Consider the following 19271-nt stretch of genomic DNA (forward strand, 5'->3'; position numbering starts at 1 on the left):
CTTGATTTAAGACTGGCGTTCTACACGTACACACAGAAGCACGCCCTGGTGTTCATTGCTCATTTTCAGAGTGTGCCATTGAGTGTGTGCTCTGCCCGGATTCTCTACCTCCAATGTTTAAAATGTGACCGAGCACTAGTTCCTAGGGAAAACTGTAGCCCTTGTATTTTAATACAGGATCCATGTACTGTCCTGGGGAGGAAAAAAAGATTCCCAAAATTGCAAATGGTCAATGCATAATTGCCAAGTGAGGTTGCTCTCTCTGCATCAGCTCAGAAATATGCACAAGGCGGCATGTTTTCAGGAGAATATGGTTGTTTATTTGTCTGCTGCACATAAATTATAGCCCCATGACCCACATTCATTCTTTACAGATTACAATCAAAAGGCTTCTTTTTAAAGAGCTGGTAATGAACAGGGCAAATGATACACACACACTTACTGTATATATTATACAATATACAGAAAAACTCTCACAACAAAGCATTTGATATTTTCTGTCAATGACAAACCTGTTTCAGGATTCACCTATGGCAGGTGTTTAAGGGCTTGATCTGAAGTTTTTCTGACTACTTCAATGGGAGCAGGATTGGGCCATTCCAGCTCAAAGCAGCAGTACCCAGCAGTTAAGAACATAAGAATGGCCCTACTGGGTCAGACCAAGGGTCCATCTAGCCCAGTATCCTGTCTTCTGACAGTGGCCAGTGCCAGGTGCCCCAGAGGGAACGAACAGAACACGTATCAAGTGATCCATCCCCTGGTGCTCATTCCCAGCTTCTGGCAAACAGAGGCTAGGGATACCATTCCTGCCCATCCTGGCTAATAGCCGTTGAGGGACCTATCCTCCATGAATTTATCCAGTTCTTTTTTGAACCGTTATGGTCTTGGCCTTCACAACATCCTCTGGCAAGGAGCTCCACAGGTTGTTGTGTGAAGAAATACTTCCTTTTATTTGTTTTAATCCTGCTGCCTATTAATTTCATTTGGTGACCCCTAGTTCCGGTGTTAAGAGAAGGAGTAAACAACACTTCCTTGTCTACTTTCTCTATACCAGTCATGATTTTATAGTTCAGAATACAATGTCAATGATAGTGTATTCAAATGAAACTGCAAGGAGAAATTAAGTGGCATAATGCAGTTACACACAGATGGGATGGATTTGTTTGCCAAAGTTTGGAAGAGCTATGAAGCTGGGGGGAACCCTAAGACTTATTAAAAAAAATGCTGGCTGCAGTCAAGGGCATTAGCAGTAATTAAACAAAAAATGCTCAAGTTAAAACAGACTGATTGGAGACCATTGCAACTGCAGGAACTATTTTAACCCGGAGGCAATAGTGTACCACTAGTGCACTAGCAGCTCATTCCTATTTATATTACATACTACATATTAAAAATGTGCTAAAGCAATGGGTAGGCCTCAGCACTCCAACATTATAAAAACAAACGAAGGCATCAGAAGAGAGTATCAGTACCTTGCTCACTTAGGCCCAAACCTGCACTACTGATGTAACTGGAAGTTTTACCATTGACTTCAATGGCACCGTTTTTTGGCAACCCCATGCCCGTGGGTCAGATACACTTGTGCTTAGTGCATGACTGCAACGCGTCTGAGATGCACGAGACATTCTGGGCAGTGGAACAGGCTACATTACATGATGCACTCTATATACCTGCCTCATTTTATACAATAATAGCATTGTAGTATTTTTTAAAAGAGTATGTGCATCTTGAGACATTGACCCAATCCTGCAAGGTTCTGAACATGCTCAACTTGCACTGAAGTCAATGGGCCCAGTCTTGTTGGCATTGAAATCAATGGCAAAACTCCAACTGATTACGCTGAGTACAGGCCCAATGTAGCTGAGAGTTCTCAGCAACCCATAATAAATAAAATGTAAACAATAGGAAAAAATCTAAAATATATAGTGACATAATAGAGCCCCCAAACTGCGAAAGAGACAATAAATTGAAATACAGCCACTAAAACAACTTACCTTTTCCACAGCTATCAACAATCACAATGTTTTAAAGCCCAATCTCATGAGCCTGTCAACACTTTGCAGGACTGAGTCCTTATTCTTGGATCCATTTTACATATACACAATGGCCTATCCAGCATGCAGAAATACACTACACACAGACCGCAAATACCTAAGGAGTTAAGACTTTCTAGCCTTTCATCTTGGTGCTAAACAATTTTAAATTGCTGCTGAGTCATACTATATTTTGGGGCATTCTTGTCATTACAGAACACTGTTATGTTTACTATGGTCCAAAGCCATTTCATTAACCAGCTGTTCTATAGATGACTGAATCGCTGCCTTAACAAGGGAAGCAGCAGTTTCTATCAGAAGCAATTCATACTGTTCTGAAGTTCCGTGTTCCTGATCACTAAGACCATTGGGTGACTGAGCAGGAGAACCGACTCTAGCCTCCCTCCTGGGGCCACTGCCTGCTACTACGGCCTCTTTGCGATTAGAAAGTTTACTGAAATTGAGGTTCCCACTTATTTTTTTATTCCCCTTTTGCTTATGTTCACATGAAATTGAGGACAGTTTGCAGTCCTGGTTCGACTCCTCTTCATCAGGCTCATCATCTGCTTCAGTAATTGTAATCACAATGCTCACTCCACTGGTGTCCTTGTTTTCTTCTAATTTCAATTGTTCATTTAAACAGCTCTGCACACCTACTGCATCATCGTTAAATGCCGACTGATTGAAACTCATTATTCTCTCTCTCGATTTACAGTCTTCACTAGCATTTATGTTCCTTCCAGACTCTCTACATTCAAGCCTTGTGTCATGGATGTTATTTATTTCTTGTACCTCTGTGGCTTCAGCTACTCTATCTGGCAGGTCCTTAGAAACATTAGCACTAAGGGTGGTATTGAGATCAACTCCCTTGTTTGCTACAAGTGTATGTTCAGGAGATTCATGTAGGCTCTTCTGGTGTAGCTCTTCCTGGAGCATTATAGCAACTGCCTCTGAATTTGCTATTTCAGACTGAACGATGCACTGTGTGTGTTGATCAATGTCTGGTCTGGACTCTACCAAAAGCGCATTCTTCCCAGTGGAATTAAGTGAGTTCCTGTCACTTTTTTCAGACGCTTGGCTGAAGGATTGATCCGTGCTAGATTTGACTGTTATTGCCAAATTCTCTGGTTCACTGTTAGCTTTATTCAAAATGCCCATCAGTTCATTTGCTTTAACACTGCAATCTGATTCTTCTGTTATTTCAGAATGGCTGGGTTTTTTCTTGCCTCTTGAGAACCGTATACAGGGAATTTTAAGCCCAGAACTAACCTGATTCTTTGGAAAACCAGGATCCTCAGCATTTATCTCCAGTTGCACTTGAGAATCAGAGTGTGTCTGCTTCCTTGAAGATTTTGACCTTCTCTTAGGTGTCACTAGACGTTTTATAGTTGTCCAGGTTCCCCTTGATGACTGAGATTGGTTGGAAACTTCCCCTTCTCCAGGGGCTGCACTGATGGATTGGCTTGTATGTTTCAAGGTTACAGTGTCTTCTTCACAGACACCTTTCATCTCCAATGCCTTCTTACATGGCTTCTTTCTTTTCTTAAAACAAAACATTGTGAGTTTTTCTGCCTGTTCTTCAGTTGAAGAGCACAGTTTTGCTGCACTAGGATTTTCTGATTGTGCTGTGTTTTCCATTTGAATTTCTTTAGCTGCCTTCTCCATATTTGTGGTCCTGCCTTCTAATTTCTTCATATATTTTTCTTTTCTATTAACCCATCAGATAAATTAATTGCAGGTAAGCTCAGAGTGCAGTTCTTTGAAATTTCATCCAAAAAACATGAAATTACTTTTGTGAACTGACGAGGTGTTATGCAAAGAAATGTTCTGATGGACTTGTTACACTACATTTATATTTCCACTATGATTTTTTTTTCTTACCTGTCCTGAGAGAAAGACTGACTGGATAGATTATCACACACTTTACTGCAGTTTATCAAATAGGCTCAGTTTCATCTCTGGGATGGCCAACCTGAAACACTACTTGATACGAGGATATTATTTCAGCAACAGTTGGACTTTTTTAAAATGGATGTTAAATCAGATCAAGAATTGACCGTTTTCATTTTATGATGGGCATCAATCAACAACTACTACTTGCTAATATGTTCATTATTTCACATTCTTTGAGCAACTGTATTGAAGTGATATTAAAAAAAAAGAAAAGATACACCAAGTGGCCTTATTTTGCCTCCAGTGATAGGGGCAGCTGTTTTTCCTCTTTCCTTCTTTGCATTTCATTTGCTTTCAATTCATATTGCAAGGTTTGCCATTTATGTTGAAAAATATGGCATAGGCTTTCATCTCTCAAATTGCTTCATATGTATCTGCAACAAAACAAACAAATGATGAAAAACAATGTCGTAAAAATGGATATACAATTTGTGTTTATAAGAACTGGGTAATTTTTCAATTTCTAAAATTCCGTGCTCTGTGTCCTGATATATGTGTGCGCGCGCGCTATTCTACGCTCAGATACACCCTTGTAATCAATGGGAGCTGTGTTTCAATATATGAAGGCAAAATAGGGTTTCAAGAGTGCCACTCTAGTTACATAGGAGAACTACCACACGAATCTTGCATATATATGAATTTTTATGTGGGTAGAAAGGGAAGTTTATTTTTATATTTCACTTGTTAGGAAAATGTTTTTCCCCTGAGACACACTTTCCCCTACTGACCCATACGCACTCATAATTCCCCCAAGGGAAATTCTGAATTGAGATATCAGATGTTTTTATTCTTAATGCATAAGATGATCATATGCAGCTCCACAAAATATAAAATGGAGGGTTTGAGAGTTATAAAAGAGAAGCTTCCTTCATACAGTTTGGTTATTTACAGTGTGTGCAAGCGTTCCATGGCAACCCCACTTTCACAGAACACATGTTCATCATAAAATGTATGTAACCCTTCCAAACGTTCCTGAATATAAAGATACAAATACACATTATAGCACACTGACATACTTCTCAGTGAGTACATGGGATCCTCTCTCCTTGGATAACTTTGGGAAATTCTTTATAAATATTTTCTTTTTTGTCCTACTTTTTAAAAAACACTATTGTATGTATGTTTTAAAAAACTAAACTTCTAAATGCAATAATTTACTTATCTAACATTATTTGCTGTGGCTTAGGGATGCGACAACATATAAAAATACAAGCAAAGCAATGCACCGATATTTTATTTTATTATGAATTCAAGTCACTGACATGCAATCAATTTGTATATGGGCAAAAAATAATGTTTTGCCACAATTATTTGTCAATCTTTGCTTTCCCCTAAACCTTACTCTTGAGACCACATGTGCTATGGAGACTATCTGCAATCCAGAATATGGAATCTGTAACTGACACAAACACTGATTTTGGAAAGGAGACCCAGACCAGCATTCCTTAATCATCATTAGTTTCCCCCTGCATCGACAATACTGTATTTCTGGCTGGAAAGACAAGGAAATGGATCTGTCCGAAGAAAACAGCCAAGAGAAGATTAGGTGTCTTCTCCAGTCTCACTCTCTTTTTTTATTTTTTAAAGCAGGATGCCCTGGGATCACTTCATGACATTGCTCAGATCATTGTGCAATTCTAGATCAAATGACACAGTAAGCATTACATCTCAGTGCTTTCACCTCTTGTACACTCCATGTGCCTGGCAATTTATTTCTTGAATGGCAGAAAAAAATGGATGCTGATTATTAGCAATCTTCAGGCTAGTGGAGTCTGAAATTGCACAGAATGAGAATTACAATGTGCTTAGTACCTTGCTGAATTGAAGCCTTAATCAATAACCCCTTTTCTGAATGAATCTTTCTCAGTTAAATTTTTTTTAAATAGAAAATAAAGGAAATAGAAATGTTCAAATTACAGAAAAAGCCTTAGCATATCCATGCCAGCCAACAGACCCAGCCACCCACAATATAAACACCTTTGATTTAATGCAGGTTTCTTTATATGGTCTCCAAATCTCTGGAGGTTTCCTAAGCTATAGTATTTGCAATGGAAATGGAAACATTTCTGGTAGTTTGCAAACACACTGTTTCCCAACAAATAGGTTCACCTTACATAAGACTGATGCTATGGCCAAAATTTTCAACAGCGTTGCTAAAAGTTCAGCTCCTACATCGTTATTCAGACAACTAACCAGGTGGGCTGACTTTCAAGGGTGCTGAACACTCCCAGCTCCCATTGTGATTAATAGCTGTTGTGGGTGCTCAGCACCTCTGAAAATCATGTCATTTATTTCAGAATCCTAAATATGGATTTATTTCTCTAACTTTAGGCCCAGTGTTTGAAAACGTTGGCCTTTGTCTTTATGATGCTAAGGTACTCACCAAATCTTCAGCCAAAGCTTGCATCAACTGTGATGTGTTACCCTGCCATACACAGACAGGGAAAGTCTTTCTAGGGAGCGACTGATAATGAAAAGCCTAGATTCCAGCACACTAATGCAAGAGATCCATTAGTAATAATCCGCTACATACGGCAAGTAGGAAATGACAGAGATTGAAAACTTTTGCCTGTAAAGAGATCTATCAGCTCCCTTGTGGAAAGGAAGAGAGGCTGCCGCAACACAAGTCACCTGTCTCCTTCATGTGCCAGCCACCGTAATGAAAAATGAAGCTAGAGGCAAAGAAATAGATTGGGGGGACGGGGCGCGGGGGAGAAGAAACATTCTCCCTCTGATTTTCCGTGTGAACAGTTCCATCATCCAGAGCCGGGATCTGAAGCGCAACAGGGCTGGCTCGGCAGCAGAGAAGCTGAGCCCCAGTGCCCCGTTTTCAGTCTTCTCCCTTTGTGCCTGTTGCCTTCAGGTTTGGCAGGGAGCTGAGCCAGGAAGCGATGGGCCCCGCGAGGCGCTCTCACCCGCTCCCTCCCGCGGTGGCACATCCACCACCCTCCCCGGGGTGCTCCAGGGAGGCTCACAACTCCCCCGGACCAAGGGAGGGCTGCACAGGTCTGAGGAGGGCGGCTGCCCCTCAGCTCCCCGGCGGCCAGCGCCGTCCCCTTCCCACGCCCAGGACTAGCCAGCTCCCTGGACGCGGAGCACAGAGGGACCCTCTCTGCACAGCGGCAGGCGGCTCCGCGCTGAGCCGGGGGTGCCGCACGAAGACAGCCCAGCGCCGTCCAGCTTTGCTCCCCGCAGCCCCACGGCAAAACCCGCTCCAGCCCCGCAGCTCGGGCCGACGCTGCCCCGCTCCGCCCACGTGGCGTGCAAGGGGCACGGTGCCGGGCGGCTCCCTGACCCACGCAGGACAGCGGACCCGCCCCAGCCCACGCCCGCTCTCACCTGGCGCCCACGGCCCGCCGGAGAGAGGCGCCTGCAGCCCGCTCCGCCCGCTGCTGCTGCTGCTAGTGCCGCCGCGGGGACCCGCCCAGCCGCCGCGCGGGGGGGAGGGAGCCCGGCTCGCCCCCCCCCGGGGCAGGGGACGCGCCCCGCTCGAGCCACGCCCCCGGCTCCCGCGCGCCAGCGGCCCGGCCGGGGGCGCAGAGCCGCGCGCACGGGGGCTGCGGGCAGGACGTGGCCGCGGCAGGAGAAGCAAAGGGGGCGCTGCGGGCGGACGAGCGCTGCAGCTGCCGCCCGGAGACGCACCTTGCGGTGCCCCCGCCAAGCCCCGCAGCGCCCAGGACCCCCGGCGGGCAGGCACCTGCCTGTGCAACCTGCCCCCGCCGGAGCCCGGCTCTCCCCTCGCGCCCAGCCTGTCGCACCTGCTCGGCCAGAGCCGCAGCTCTCCCGGCCCCCGGGGGCGGGGGAAGCGCCCCTGGGCTGCACCGCGCCGTGCACAGCCTTGGCAGGGCAGCAACACCAACCGCGAAGTTTGTTAGTCTGTAAGATGCCACAAGGACTCCTCGTTGTTTAGCTTCAGAGCCACAGATGCTCTATGGAGAATGAATGCCTCTAGGATCTGTCAGGAGATTAAAGATACTCTCTCATCAAGTTTGCTTTCAGCCAGTCCTTGTCCAAGAGGGACAAAGCCAGTGTTTAGTTTTTAAAGAAAGGTTGTACAAAAGAACTGGAAGGGTAGGTGGGGGCTAGGAGAGGAAAGAAAAGACAGGCTGAAAGGAACAAGATAAAGTTGGTAGAATGGAAGACTGCAAGAGGGAGATGCCATAAGAAGTGCAGCCATGAGATGAAACAAGTATTAAATGTAGAAACTGACACAAGTTAGTTAGCCTCTAGCTCTATCTATTCTGGCATCCTGGCTCCAGAAGTGGCCTGTCCAGGATGCCTTAGATGAAGAAGCTCCTAGGGTGCCTAGCCACGTGCACTATTAAATATGGGGAGAAAATCCTTCCTGACCCCATGCAAGTGGTCTGGTTTATGCCCTGAAGATTAGTTGTTCTCCTTGGAATGATATTATATAAAGGAAAGTTTAAATGCATCTAGGGATTTTATGACAACTTAAGTTACTCTAACTTCACTCTTGTGACAGCCATGTAATTGTTACATAAATTATTCTCCTTGCTAGCTTACTATATATAGTGTATGTGTATTACAGATAAGCTCATGTACTGGTTGGTGCATACACCTACATCAACTCTTCTTCCAGTCAGAGCAATTTTTTAACATATGCTAGGTCCAGATCTAACACAAGCATATGGGCCTTGCAGTTTTATGTGGAAAGAATTATCCAAAAATATTTAGCTGCTTGCATAGGCAACTTATTCTAGCCAACTGACACAAACAACTGGTGGTCTCACTTCAGATCTTTTACAGTCAGAGTACATCCAAATCCACTGAATAATTCAGGTAATTTATTTTCCTACAGATGATATGCAGTACCCCAGAAAGGAAACTGGATTAAATTTATACAGTGGTGCACTGCAGTCTCAACAGTATTACTGCAATAATCACTTTTACTTGTCAATACTGGGACTGCTGCTATGTACGGTCTCCAAATTCATCATAAAAATAACTTCTACTTCATTAATCTCCATGCATATATTAAAACCCAGGGAACTCTTGAAGGATTTTAGCAATTTATTGGTGTTAATTAGAAGTCTGGCAGTAACTACATTTTCACATTATGAAGTGATTTTTTGGCCTATTGTGACAAACTCTGTTACAGACCATTTCATTCAGTGCTTGTGCTGTCTTTTCTCACCAAAAAGGGGATTTCAACAAAAGTTGTTACATCATTTACAAATCTCATCCTCGCTCATCAGCCATCTATTGAAAACTACGTATGGAACAGCTTCCCGTCCCCAGCCACAGCATGGTGATCCGGTCTCCAAAAAGGCAAAAGTCTATATGCTCCACTGCCATTAACAATTTAGTAGGTAACAACAGAAACACAGATTGCAGGGCTTTCTTAAGACTGGATAGAATGCAGGCGCCCACAAGAAAAATTCAAAGCAGAAACTAATGGTCAGAAACTTTAGGGTAAGAACAGAAGCAAAGGGATTCTTCCCTACTACCTACTTTTCATTGAATTAGTGCAGTCTGATGGCACATTTTCTCTTTTAATGCTAGCAATAGATTATAGAATTAAGTGCAATAGGAAGATACAGTGCTCAGACTTTAAGGGATAACGTGTATCTGTGCTCTAAAACACATTTAAAAACAACCAATTAAGCCCTGGGTTGTTGTAAACACTGTACCAAATCGAGAAACTGCAATTTTATTGTTACATTTTAATAAGTAAAAAATCACAGAGCTAGAAAGAGGGTATTAAAAACAAGTTTTGTATTTTGCTCCATCTGCAATTATGAAGGGCAAAAGCAATGACCTCCTGAGGTCCCTTCCAACTCTGATATTCTATGATTCTATGAAGGCAATATCATTGAAAAACATCAGTGTATAAGATTTACAAGTTCTTATGCTCACTGAACTAAAAGTTAGCCTGAAATAAAATATTTTTTAAAAATTTATTCAGATTAAAAAAATAAATGCATGCATTTCATTCGTTTCCAAATGCTCCTTTCTCCCAGTCACTTCATGTATTGCATTTTCTCAGCCATATCTTATTTTGTCTTAAATCCAGGGATAACTGAGTTTGCTTTACTCATCGAGTAAGCTTCAGGTAGCTAGAAAGAAAAATGAAAACTTAATTACTAATATATATGTATATCTATATATCTAGCATATCAAAGGCAACTTTTAGGAGGAATTATAACCAAATGCCATTGGAAACATATGGCTTCATAGTTAGATGTGAGTAAATCCCTTAACTCAACCCAAAGATTTGCAAGGCTTCTAGCCTAAGTAAGAGACTTACCTTTGATTAACATTTCTTTTCAGAATAGCCCATTCACCTGTTCTGAGACTGGATCCAAGTCAATATCATAGAAACAGGGCCGAGTAGGAAGTCCTGGCATAGTACTCATCTAGCAGACAGAAAGAAAAGTGTATTAGTGGAGAGAGCCTGGGATTGGGAGTTATGAGGGCTTGGTTCTGTCTTTGGCTCTTCCATTGACTCAAGTGTGACTTTGTACAAATGATTTAGCCCAAGATTTGGCAAAGCACTTAAGCATGTGCTGAAATTTAAGCACGTGCGTAGTTCCACTGATTTCAATGGAACTACTCATATGCTTTAATTAAGCTTTGCTGGACAAGGGAATAACTGTACCACGGTTTCCCTGTTAGTAAGATGGGGTGGGGATCTCAATACCTCAGAGAAGCGTTGTGAGGCGTTCATGTATGTCTGCACGTCGAGCTGGATGTGTAAATTCTAGCTTGAGGTGACACAGCTGCACTAGCTCTGATGGAGCAAGCGGACTAAAAAAAATAGAGTACAGGCGAGTCTCATCTTACGCTGGGGTTACATTCCGCAGGCAGCGCCTAAAGCAAAAATCGCGTATAGTCAAAATTACATTGAGTGTAATGGCGGGCAGAATCGCCTGCACTACAGGTACAGTATTTAAATTGTTATTTTTCTCTTTTTTGTTTTTGCCGACCGCGCAAAGCTGAATTTGCGCATGTTAAATGCGTGTAAGATGAGACTCGCCTGTACAGCGTGACGGTGTGAGGGGCTAGTCACCGTGAGCACATACCTGTCCAAGACGTAATCAGCACGGCTAGCCTCTCTCGCTGCTGTGGCTACGTTCTATTTTTAGCACACTAACTCTGATCATGCTAGCATGGTGATGTCTCCTCAAGCTGGAAGTCACACCTTTAGCTCACAGTGTAGATACACATAATAAACATGTCAGAAGTGCTCTGAGAGCCAAGGATTGAAGGCATTACCTACATGCCCAGTACTGACTTGGAAAAGAGATGGATTTCAAGACAGAAGCTGGGCTTGCACTGAGGAGGGGAGGGGCAACTCACTTCCACTAGATGGAACAGCCAGTCACATTAAACTGTATGGAAGTTCTGAGAGCTGTTTTAAGTCAGGACAGTGGTGCACTGGCCAAACAGAGTGGGGAAGCTTGCACTACACCTGCCTACGCAAGCCAATGCCATCACTTGTTCAGTTGTCAAGCGCCAACATTCACAAATCCATAGAGTTTAAGGCCAGAAGGGGCCATTAGATCATCTAACCTGACTTCCTGTACCTGACAGCTGTAGAACCTCACCCAGTTACCCCTGTACTGAGCCCAATAACTTGCATTTGACTAAAGCGTATCATCCAGAAAGGCAACCTGTCTTGACTTAGAGACCTCAAGAGATGGAGAATCCACCACTCCCTTTGGTAGTTTGTTCCAGTGGTTAATAGTCTTCACTATTCAAAATCTGTGCCTCCTTTTTAGTTTGAGTCTGTCTTTGGCAGCCAATCATTGGTTCTTATTACACCATACTCTGCTAGGTTAAAGAGCTCTTTCATGGGAATTAAAAACTGAGTACCAAAGTACTTGTGCACTGTAATCATGTTACTGCTCAATCTCATTTTTGCTAAACCAAACAGACTTAGCTGTTTAAATCTTTCTCTGTTTGGTGTTTTCTCCAGCCCTCAAGTAATTTTTGTGGCTCTTTACACCCTCTCCAATCTTTAAGAATTATCATCAGAACTGTACGTACTATTCCAGTATCAGTCACACCAATGCCATATACAGAGGTAAATCACCTCCCGACTTATACTCACTCCTCCTCCTTTTATACATTCAAAGATAGCATTCGGTCGTTTTGCCACAGCACTGCCCTGGGAGTTAACGTTGAGTTGCTTGGCCACTATGGCCCATAAATCCTTTCCAGAGGGCCACTGCTTTCTAGGATACAGCCCTCCATGCTGTAGGTATGGCCTGCATTCCTTGTTCCTCTTCATATTACATTTCACTTGGCCGTATTAAAACATTCTGTTTAAATGAGCCAAGGTTACCAAGTGATATAGACCACTCTGTATGACTGCCTGTCCTCACCATTATTTACTTTTTTGCCACTGTGTCATCTGCAAATTATCAGCAGTGATTTTATACTTACTTCCAGATCACTGATTCAAATGTTGAACAATGTTGGACCTAGAACTGATCCCTATGGGAACCCATTAGAAACACCCCATTTGAGAAGGATTCCCCATTGATTGCTGCTTTTCGAGATTGATCAGCCACCCCATTCTTATTCTATTTAATGTGTGCTTTACTGATACTGCATAGTGCTATTTTTTTAAATCAAAATGTCACGCAGTACTAAGTAAAACACTTTACAAAAGTCTAGGTATATCATATCGACAGTTGTCTTTGATTGATAAGTTTGTAATCTCAAGTAAACACCTCTTGTAAAGGAAAAACAGAAAACTGTTGAGCATAAAGTTAATCACAGTATTAAAAAATAAATTACACTGTACCCTGAACACAACAGAACTGCAAAAACTGTACAGCTCCACAGCAAACCATTTTCTCCATCACATAGATCAGCACAGAAAGATGGGAAAGCATGCAGGATACCAGCTGCAATTATTTCTAATCTGTGCTTCCTAATGTCATAGATCTCATTGGCTTTAAATGATACCACACACTTGTCCACGTACATTGTACTTTGCAGGCAGGGTGGATGAAAAGATGGCTCTGAATTAATGGGATGGGGGCGGGGAGGAGGGAGGGAGAGAGAGAGAGAGAGAGTGTGTGTGTGTGAGAGACATTAATTGCTCTGTTTCTTCCTTGGGAAGAGCATAAAAAAGGGTGAGTGCTGACTCGACACCAGGAGATTTACAAGAAGATTAAACTTTCCTTTCAAACCTGTGTCCTGGTTTAAGAGGATGTTAAAAGGGCAGCTTCTTGTTTAATACAATAAATGAAAACACTAAAAGGGTGTTTTAAGAAGGTTACAAGTGTGGCAGGGGAAAACAGTGGGTCCCCGATCCTGCAATTGACTGTACCTACATGAACCCCTCTATTCACCTGGAAGTCAGTGGGGCTTCACATAGGCACAAGCAGGTGCAGCATCAGGGCCTAAAATAATTCACTCCTTGATGCTCTAGAATTCAAGTAAATACTGTAGCTAACTTTCAGCATGACAATTGTTTGCTATCTCCTAAAAAGACCTCTTCTAGAACAAAAGGTTACTGTATGTCAGATCTCTTTGTCTATTACTCAGCTTCTTACAAAACTAAATTCACCTTCTAAAATGATACACAAAGAATGTTAGGCATCAGCAGTGTCTTACTGAGAAATTTACAAATCCAAGTTTTTTTTAAAAAAAGGACACACTAGCCTGATTTTGCCACAAAATTCAGCGCCTTTTAAGTCACTTTGCATTGTTACACAGTACATTTTAAGAGAATGATCATCTCTATGAATGTTAATTATTCATATATTTTTATTGTCGTTCTGCTGTTCTCAAAACTAGATGTAAATGAGAGTGTGGGGTGTTTTCCTTAATGTAGGCACTGAAAAGCTGAAGAATGCAGAGTGATTATCATTGCTTAGTTACGCATGGAGAGGCACTGAATCCACCCACAGAATTAACAAACAAACAAGCAAGCAAGCAAACAAAAAAAGGCCCAACAATCAAGCACCTATTATATATTACAGGCTAAAATTTTCAAAAGCACTTAGTAACCTGTTTTCAAAAGTGACCTAGGCACTCAGAAGCCAATGTCTCACTGAAAGTCAATGGGACTTTGGCTCCTTAGTCCCTTAGGTTCTTCTGAAAATTTCACCCATTTCTAAGTACTTATCTGGCCCAGCATATCATCATCTAAGGCAGTGGTTTCCAAACTTTTTACCTCATGACCCCTTCTTATCTCTGTCCATGCCCCCTCCGCAGCCCCCAAGCAGCGGTTAAGAGCCAGGGCAAGGAGAGGGGCCGCAGTTGGGGCCGGAGTCACAGCTGGGCTGGGAACCAGAAGCTGAGGCCAGGGCTGCAGCTGGGGCTGGGTCTGTGGCCAGGAGCAGAGCCTGAGCCAGGAGTGGAGTCACGGCCAGGCGCTGGGGTTGGAGCAGAGTTGGGGGCAGAGCAGAGCTAAACAGCCTTCCTGGGGGACTGCACCACACAGTCTGGGGTCCATTAATCTAATGGTATGCCTACACTGCAATTCGACACTTAGGAGCTGTTTAATTGCGGTGTAGACATTTGGGTTCAGGCTGGAACCTGAGCTCTAGGATCCTGCAAGGTGAGAGGGTCCCGAACCTCTACACCAACCCCTTGAGCCACATCAGCTGACACAGGCCAGCTCTGGGTTTTTATTGTAGGGTAGAGACACCCTAATGGGCTTAGACAACAGTCTGAATTCTGCATTCCCCAGAGCTGGATCCTGCAATCATGCCCCTCTAAAGTCAAATGGCTTGGTGGATACTTACACAAGACTGATCTGGTTGCAGGGTCAGGGGCCATAATCATAAATCTCCTATTAATCCTGATGTTATTGTGTCTATTAGAGTTAATGTCTTGCGCCAAAAAAGTACTTTAGACATTTGGAAAGCAGGACTGATTTTGCAGAACTGACACCATGGGAGAACAAACCAGTTCTATTTGGTTTTAATTTCTGAAAACATCCCTCTCTCATACATCTGATCTAAGATACATACCCCATGGTTCATCTACATTTCAAACTCTCCAAAAGTCATTGGATTAAATTCTGTGTTGTTTGCAATGAATGTAACTAATGATGGGAAAGGGCTCAATTTATCTTTCACTGTATCCAAACACATATGCTCTTTTTAAAGAGGACAGATTTAAATGAGACATGACTAATTCCTTCATCACAGGTAATCTAGAAATATTTACACTGCCATGTTCTTCTTGTTCAATCAATGAACCCAGCATTGAGATTTTAGACAGTTACCACTTGCAGCAAGAAGGGAAAACACTCTCCATGCCCTATCCACTCAGAGAAACAACATTTAGTAGGTCTTTTACCAGCGTCTGCCCAAACAGGACTAGATTCCTCCCCTCCAGATTTTCAGGCACTCCTTTATTGCTGATGTTATTTCCTTGGACATGATTGTCTGTAGCTCCCTTTCACTCTGCGTTGATTACACCAGCCATTTAGGGTGGTGATCCCATCAGATTTGTCACTGGATCCTGTTCCCACCCTGGTCATCTCCAGCTGATGATGTCACTTCCCCACTTTTGTGTGGTTTTTATTGCTGTCTTTTTTTTTTTTCTTCAAACAAACCAACCAATTTGGAGGCAGTGACTGAACCTAGTTTAATGGATTAGATGCAGCTCAAGTTTAGAAAACTAAACATAATGCCTGTGGTTTAACTTTGTTCACATGGCACCAACACTGTTTCCGCGTCTGTAAGTAGCAACTACACCACTGGAGATCAATAACCTTCAAGATGCTCTAGGAATCAAATTGTTGAGCGTGCCTGAGCCATGAAGAATTCAGTGAATTTTAATTAACGACTAAGCACGGAGGGTCTGAGCAATGGTAACAATATTGCTCTTTCAGGATACTTAAACTCATTTTCCAGGTTTTTTTTGTTTGTTTTTTTTCTTGAACTTCAGGGACTGTTTGTTTCTAGTTAAATATATATTTTTTTGTTTTGTTGTTTTTAAAGCATGATTTAAAAGAAACATTCAGCTGTTTAGGGAGGCAGGCAATTTCTTGCTCATCATGACTGACTGTTTACTCTTCTACTTGGTGTTAAAAATTAATTTTTTAAGATTTCCTCAAACACAACAAATCTAGTTACAATGAAGTGATTAAACTTCAACCCCACAGATCTAAAGCACTACTCATCATTTCAACTGTATTAAAGTCAAGTCTAAGAGCATTAGCGTTACATTTGAAAGGGGGATTCTAGTACTCAAGAGTGAGAATAGCACCTAAAATTTGGCAGAGTGCTGGCAGGCATAACCCACGTCTCCCTCTGCAACTGTAGTAATACACTCTCATCCTGACCTTCCTCACCCTTGCTATTCTGGTCTCTACTAATCAGAGTGAATGGACTCTTGCCAGATTATACTGTGGTTTTACAATGTGGACAAATGTCAGCTAAATCCAAATTCATTTCACTTCTGACCCAGACTAGGTTTGAGCTCAGGTCTCTGGAGATGAAACTGCATTAATATTCTTACTGATACGTGCACAAACAGTACTACTTTGTCAGTGATATTCCACCTTGACAAATCAACCCAGTGAGCCCATGCACTTTTTTCTTCTTTTAAATTCATATGGTTTTAGGGTTACAGCAAGCAAGCTGCTGTTGGCTACAGGTAAGAACATAGGAATTGCCAGACTGGGTCAGACCAACGATCCAGCTAGCCCAGGATCCTGTCTTATGACAGTGGTCAATGCCAGATGCTTCAGAGGGAATGACCAGAACAGGCAACCATTGAACGATCCAACCCTCTGTTGTCCAATGATCCATCTCCTGTTGTCCGCTCCCAGCTTCTGGCAATACAAGACTCAAGTTTTTAAATTAAAAAACACCAGCAGTTCAAAATTAGGTGAAGATGTTAAAGACTCTTTAGTCCTACCCCATGTATTTTCCTATTTATATCTGATAATTGACTTTACAGTAAGGGGCAGTTGAAATGTGCATCTTCCTATTAAATATATTGCTTCCTTAAATTGGAGAGTTGAAATGCTATTGACTTTCCTGTAGCACTCGGACCTTCCCCTTTCAGTGAAACAGTTATGAACTTTCCCAATTGATTTTTGTCCTTTATTTGGCAAATGGAGCTTGCTTCCTCACTGCCTTGTGCTCCCCATTTGGTTTACGTCTTAGTATCAGCAGCAGCAATCAACTGTTTGCGGCAAAGCAGGAGGAGGAGCTTACCTTGCGTCTGATGCATTCTGACGCATTCAAGTAGTTTAACTAATTCTCTGCAGCTGTACAGAGCCTTTAGCTACAGAATTTCAAGGCACTTCACAGTTAGAAACTCCAAGCCACAGAACACCCTTGTGAACTAAGTATTATCCCCATTCTGCAGACAGAGATGCTCAGGGAAGTTAAGTAGCTTGTCCAAGGCCAGTATTATTCTGGGAGTCTTTGCTGTAATTAACATTCCTTCCATCACATAACAAGGAAAGTAATAAATATCCAATTGCATCACTGACTGTATTGTGCACATTGAGTGCTACTTCTAAACAGACTAAATTACTCTGCAATATTACGGAGAAGGAGTGACTGGTGCAGGTGCTGTGCCGGACAGACTAATTACTCAAAGCCCTTCCAATGTAAGATGGGACAGCTAGCAGGGAATTCTCTGTTCGGACCCTGGGAACTCACTTCCTCTCCAGATCTGCACCCCAGGGTTTGTTAGCCTCATGGCATGTTGCATGGCTCCCCCGTTTGCTCTGGGAGATGAAAAAATTGGCACTGGATAGGGCTAGGTGTGGGACTTGGCTAATTTCACTATAAATCGGCGCCACTGCAATCGATGCAGCAGCGTCGATTTAGTGGGTTTGGTGAAGACACGATAAGGCACTCTCCCATCAATATAGTGTGGTGTAGACACCGCTGTAAGTCGATCTACGCTATGTCGACTTCAATTATGTAACTTACCTAGTGTAAATTAAATTGATTTACAGCGTTGGTGTAGACCAGGCCTCAGGGACCATATGTAAGGTCAGTTAATCTGCCACATTTTATGTTGTTGCTGGATATTGGAATTATCTGGAGGAAATGAGGGGTCCGTTTATTTTAGCATATTTTTAAAAAACTTTCAAGGGCATCCAGCGTATTGTACAGGCACTCCATTAGGAGCACTATATAGACACATTATTAGTATACTGTGTAAATCTACATGGATAACGTGTATGGTATGCAGAGTTCCCTCTCATAGGATACCAGCAAGAACCACTGATTTAACCCACCAACTGGAATGCACACGCATTTTTTCCAAACCTTTTTCCTTTATGGAGCTGAGGTTTTAACTATGACACTTACCGTTCCTACCAATGGATACAGGAATCCAGCACCCACACTGGCCCTGATATCTCGGATAGGCAAGATAAAGCCTGTAGGCACGCCTTTCTTCTCTGGGTCATGAGACAATGACAGGTGAGTTTTAGCCATGCAGATTGGCAGATTTCCAAATCCCTGGGGAAACAAGAAGGGGCAAGAAAATAGGACATAATTTGTAAAGTGCAAAAGTAAAACTTTCGTCTAGGTAATCTGCTTCATTCTGCCATTCTTTGGATTAACAGACCATCTTGTCTCTCAGTAACTGCTTTGCCCACAACCTGCATGTTACTGTCAAATCAGTTCTGTATCACCTTTCCTCTTTTCTCCAGTCACTAAGGAAAAAACAAACGTTGTCATGGCCAGATCCAATCAGAGAAGAGGTTAATGCTTTTATAGGATTCCAGTATGTAACTAAGCGTTTTTGTGGGGTTTTGTTTTTTTTAACAGCTCAAAATTAAAGTTCTCAGCCCACCTGAAGTCTTTATCAGATCAATATAATTGCAGGATGTGCGGGACCAGCAATTACACAGCTATTATATGAATGGTCTGTAGAATATAGAGGGACATGTAAGAAATATGAAAAGGGAGCAGCCATACAAATAATTTCACAAACAAATGTTCTCCAAAAGAGAAGTCATTCAAAACATGCAAGACACCAAGAAAACATATACCATCTGCACAGCACTCAGCTTCAAAACCCTTTACAGACATTAACTCTCACAGCCTAGCTGCAAGGGATGTAATTATCACCAGTGCCCTATTACAGAAGGGGAAGGAGAGACCAGCTAGGATGGTGACACGACTTAAAACATTGGGTGAGCCAGTGTTTCAATCAGGAGAAGTTCCTAACCAGAACACCACCCTTTTCCCAGCAGCTGTGCCGATTCCCTCCAGTCTGTAGGTGCATCGTTTGATTAGCACTGACACTGCCCTTCACATGTGGAATTCACATTTTAAAAACACAACTGTTTAGTGCAAATGTTTTAAAGGGGAAAGA

General features: G+C 42.6%; 1 protein-coding gene across 4 annotated transcripts in view; it reads right to left on the reverse strand.

Annotated features, from left to right (window-relative positions):
• Positions 1 to 297: 297 nt before the first annotated feature.
• The window catches only part of MTHFD1 (methylenetetrahydrofolate dehydrogenase, cyclohydrolase and formyltetrahydrofolate synthetase 1), a 74643-nt gene continuing 55669 nt past the window's right edge, over positions 298 to 19271 (reverse strand). For 3 of the 4 annotated variants that reach the window (XM_037901107.2, XM_043548474.1, XM_043548473.1), the window contains exons 26-28: positions 18257 to 18409; positions 10255 to 10363; positions 9003 to 10063 (exon numbers count right to left, since the gene is read on the reverse strand). In XM_037901107.2, coding sequence (XP_037757035.2) covers positions 10274 to 10363; positions 18257 to 18409 — 243 coding nt within the window. In that variant the 3' untranslated portion in view covers positions 9003 to 10063; positions 10255 to 10273. Of the gene's footprint in view, positions 4361 to 9002; positions 10064 to 10254; positions 10364 to 18256; positions 18410 to 19271 lie in introns of those variants that run through there. The other variant, XM_043548472.1, reaches the window with a different exon arrangement.

Source organism: Chelonia mydas, chromosome 6 (assembly GCF_015237465.2).
Source record: "Chelonia mydas isolate rCheMyd1 chromosome 6, rCheMyd1.pri.v2, whole genome shotgun sequence".
Taxonomy (NCBI): domain Eukaryota; kingdom Metazoa; phylum Chordata; order Testudines; family Cheloniidae; genus Chelonia; species Chelonia mydas.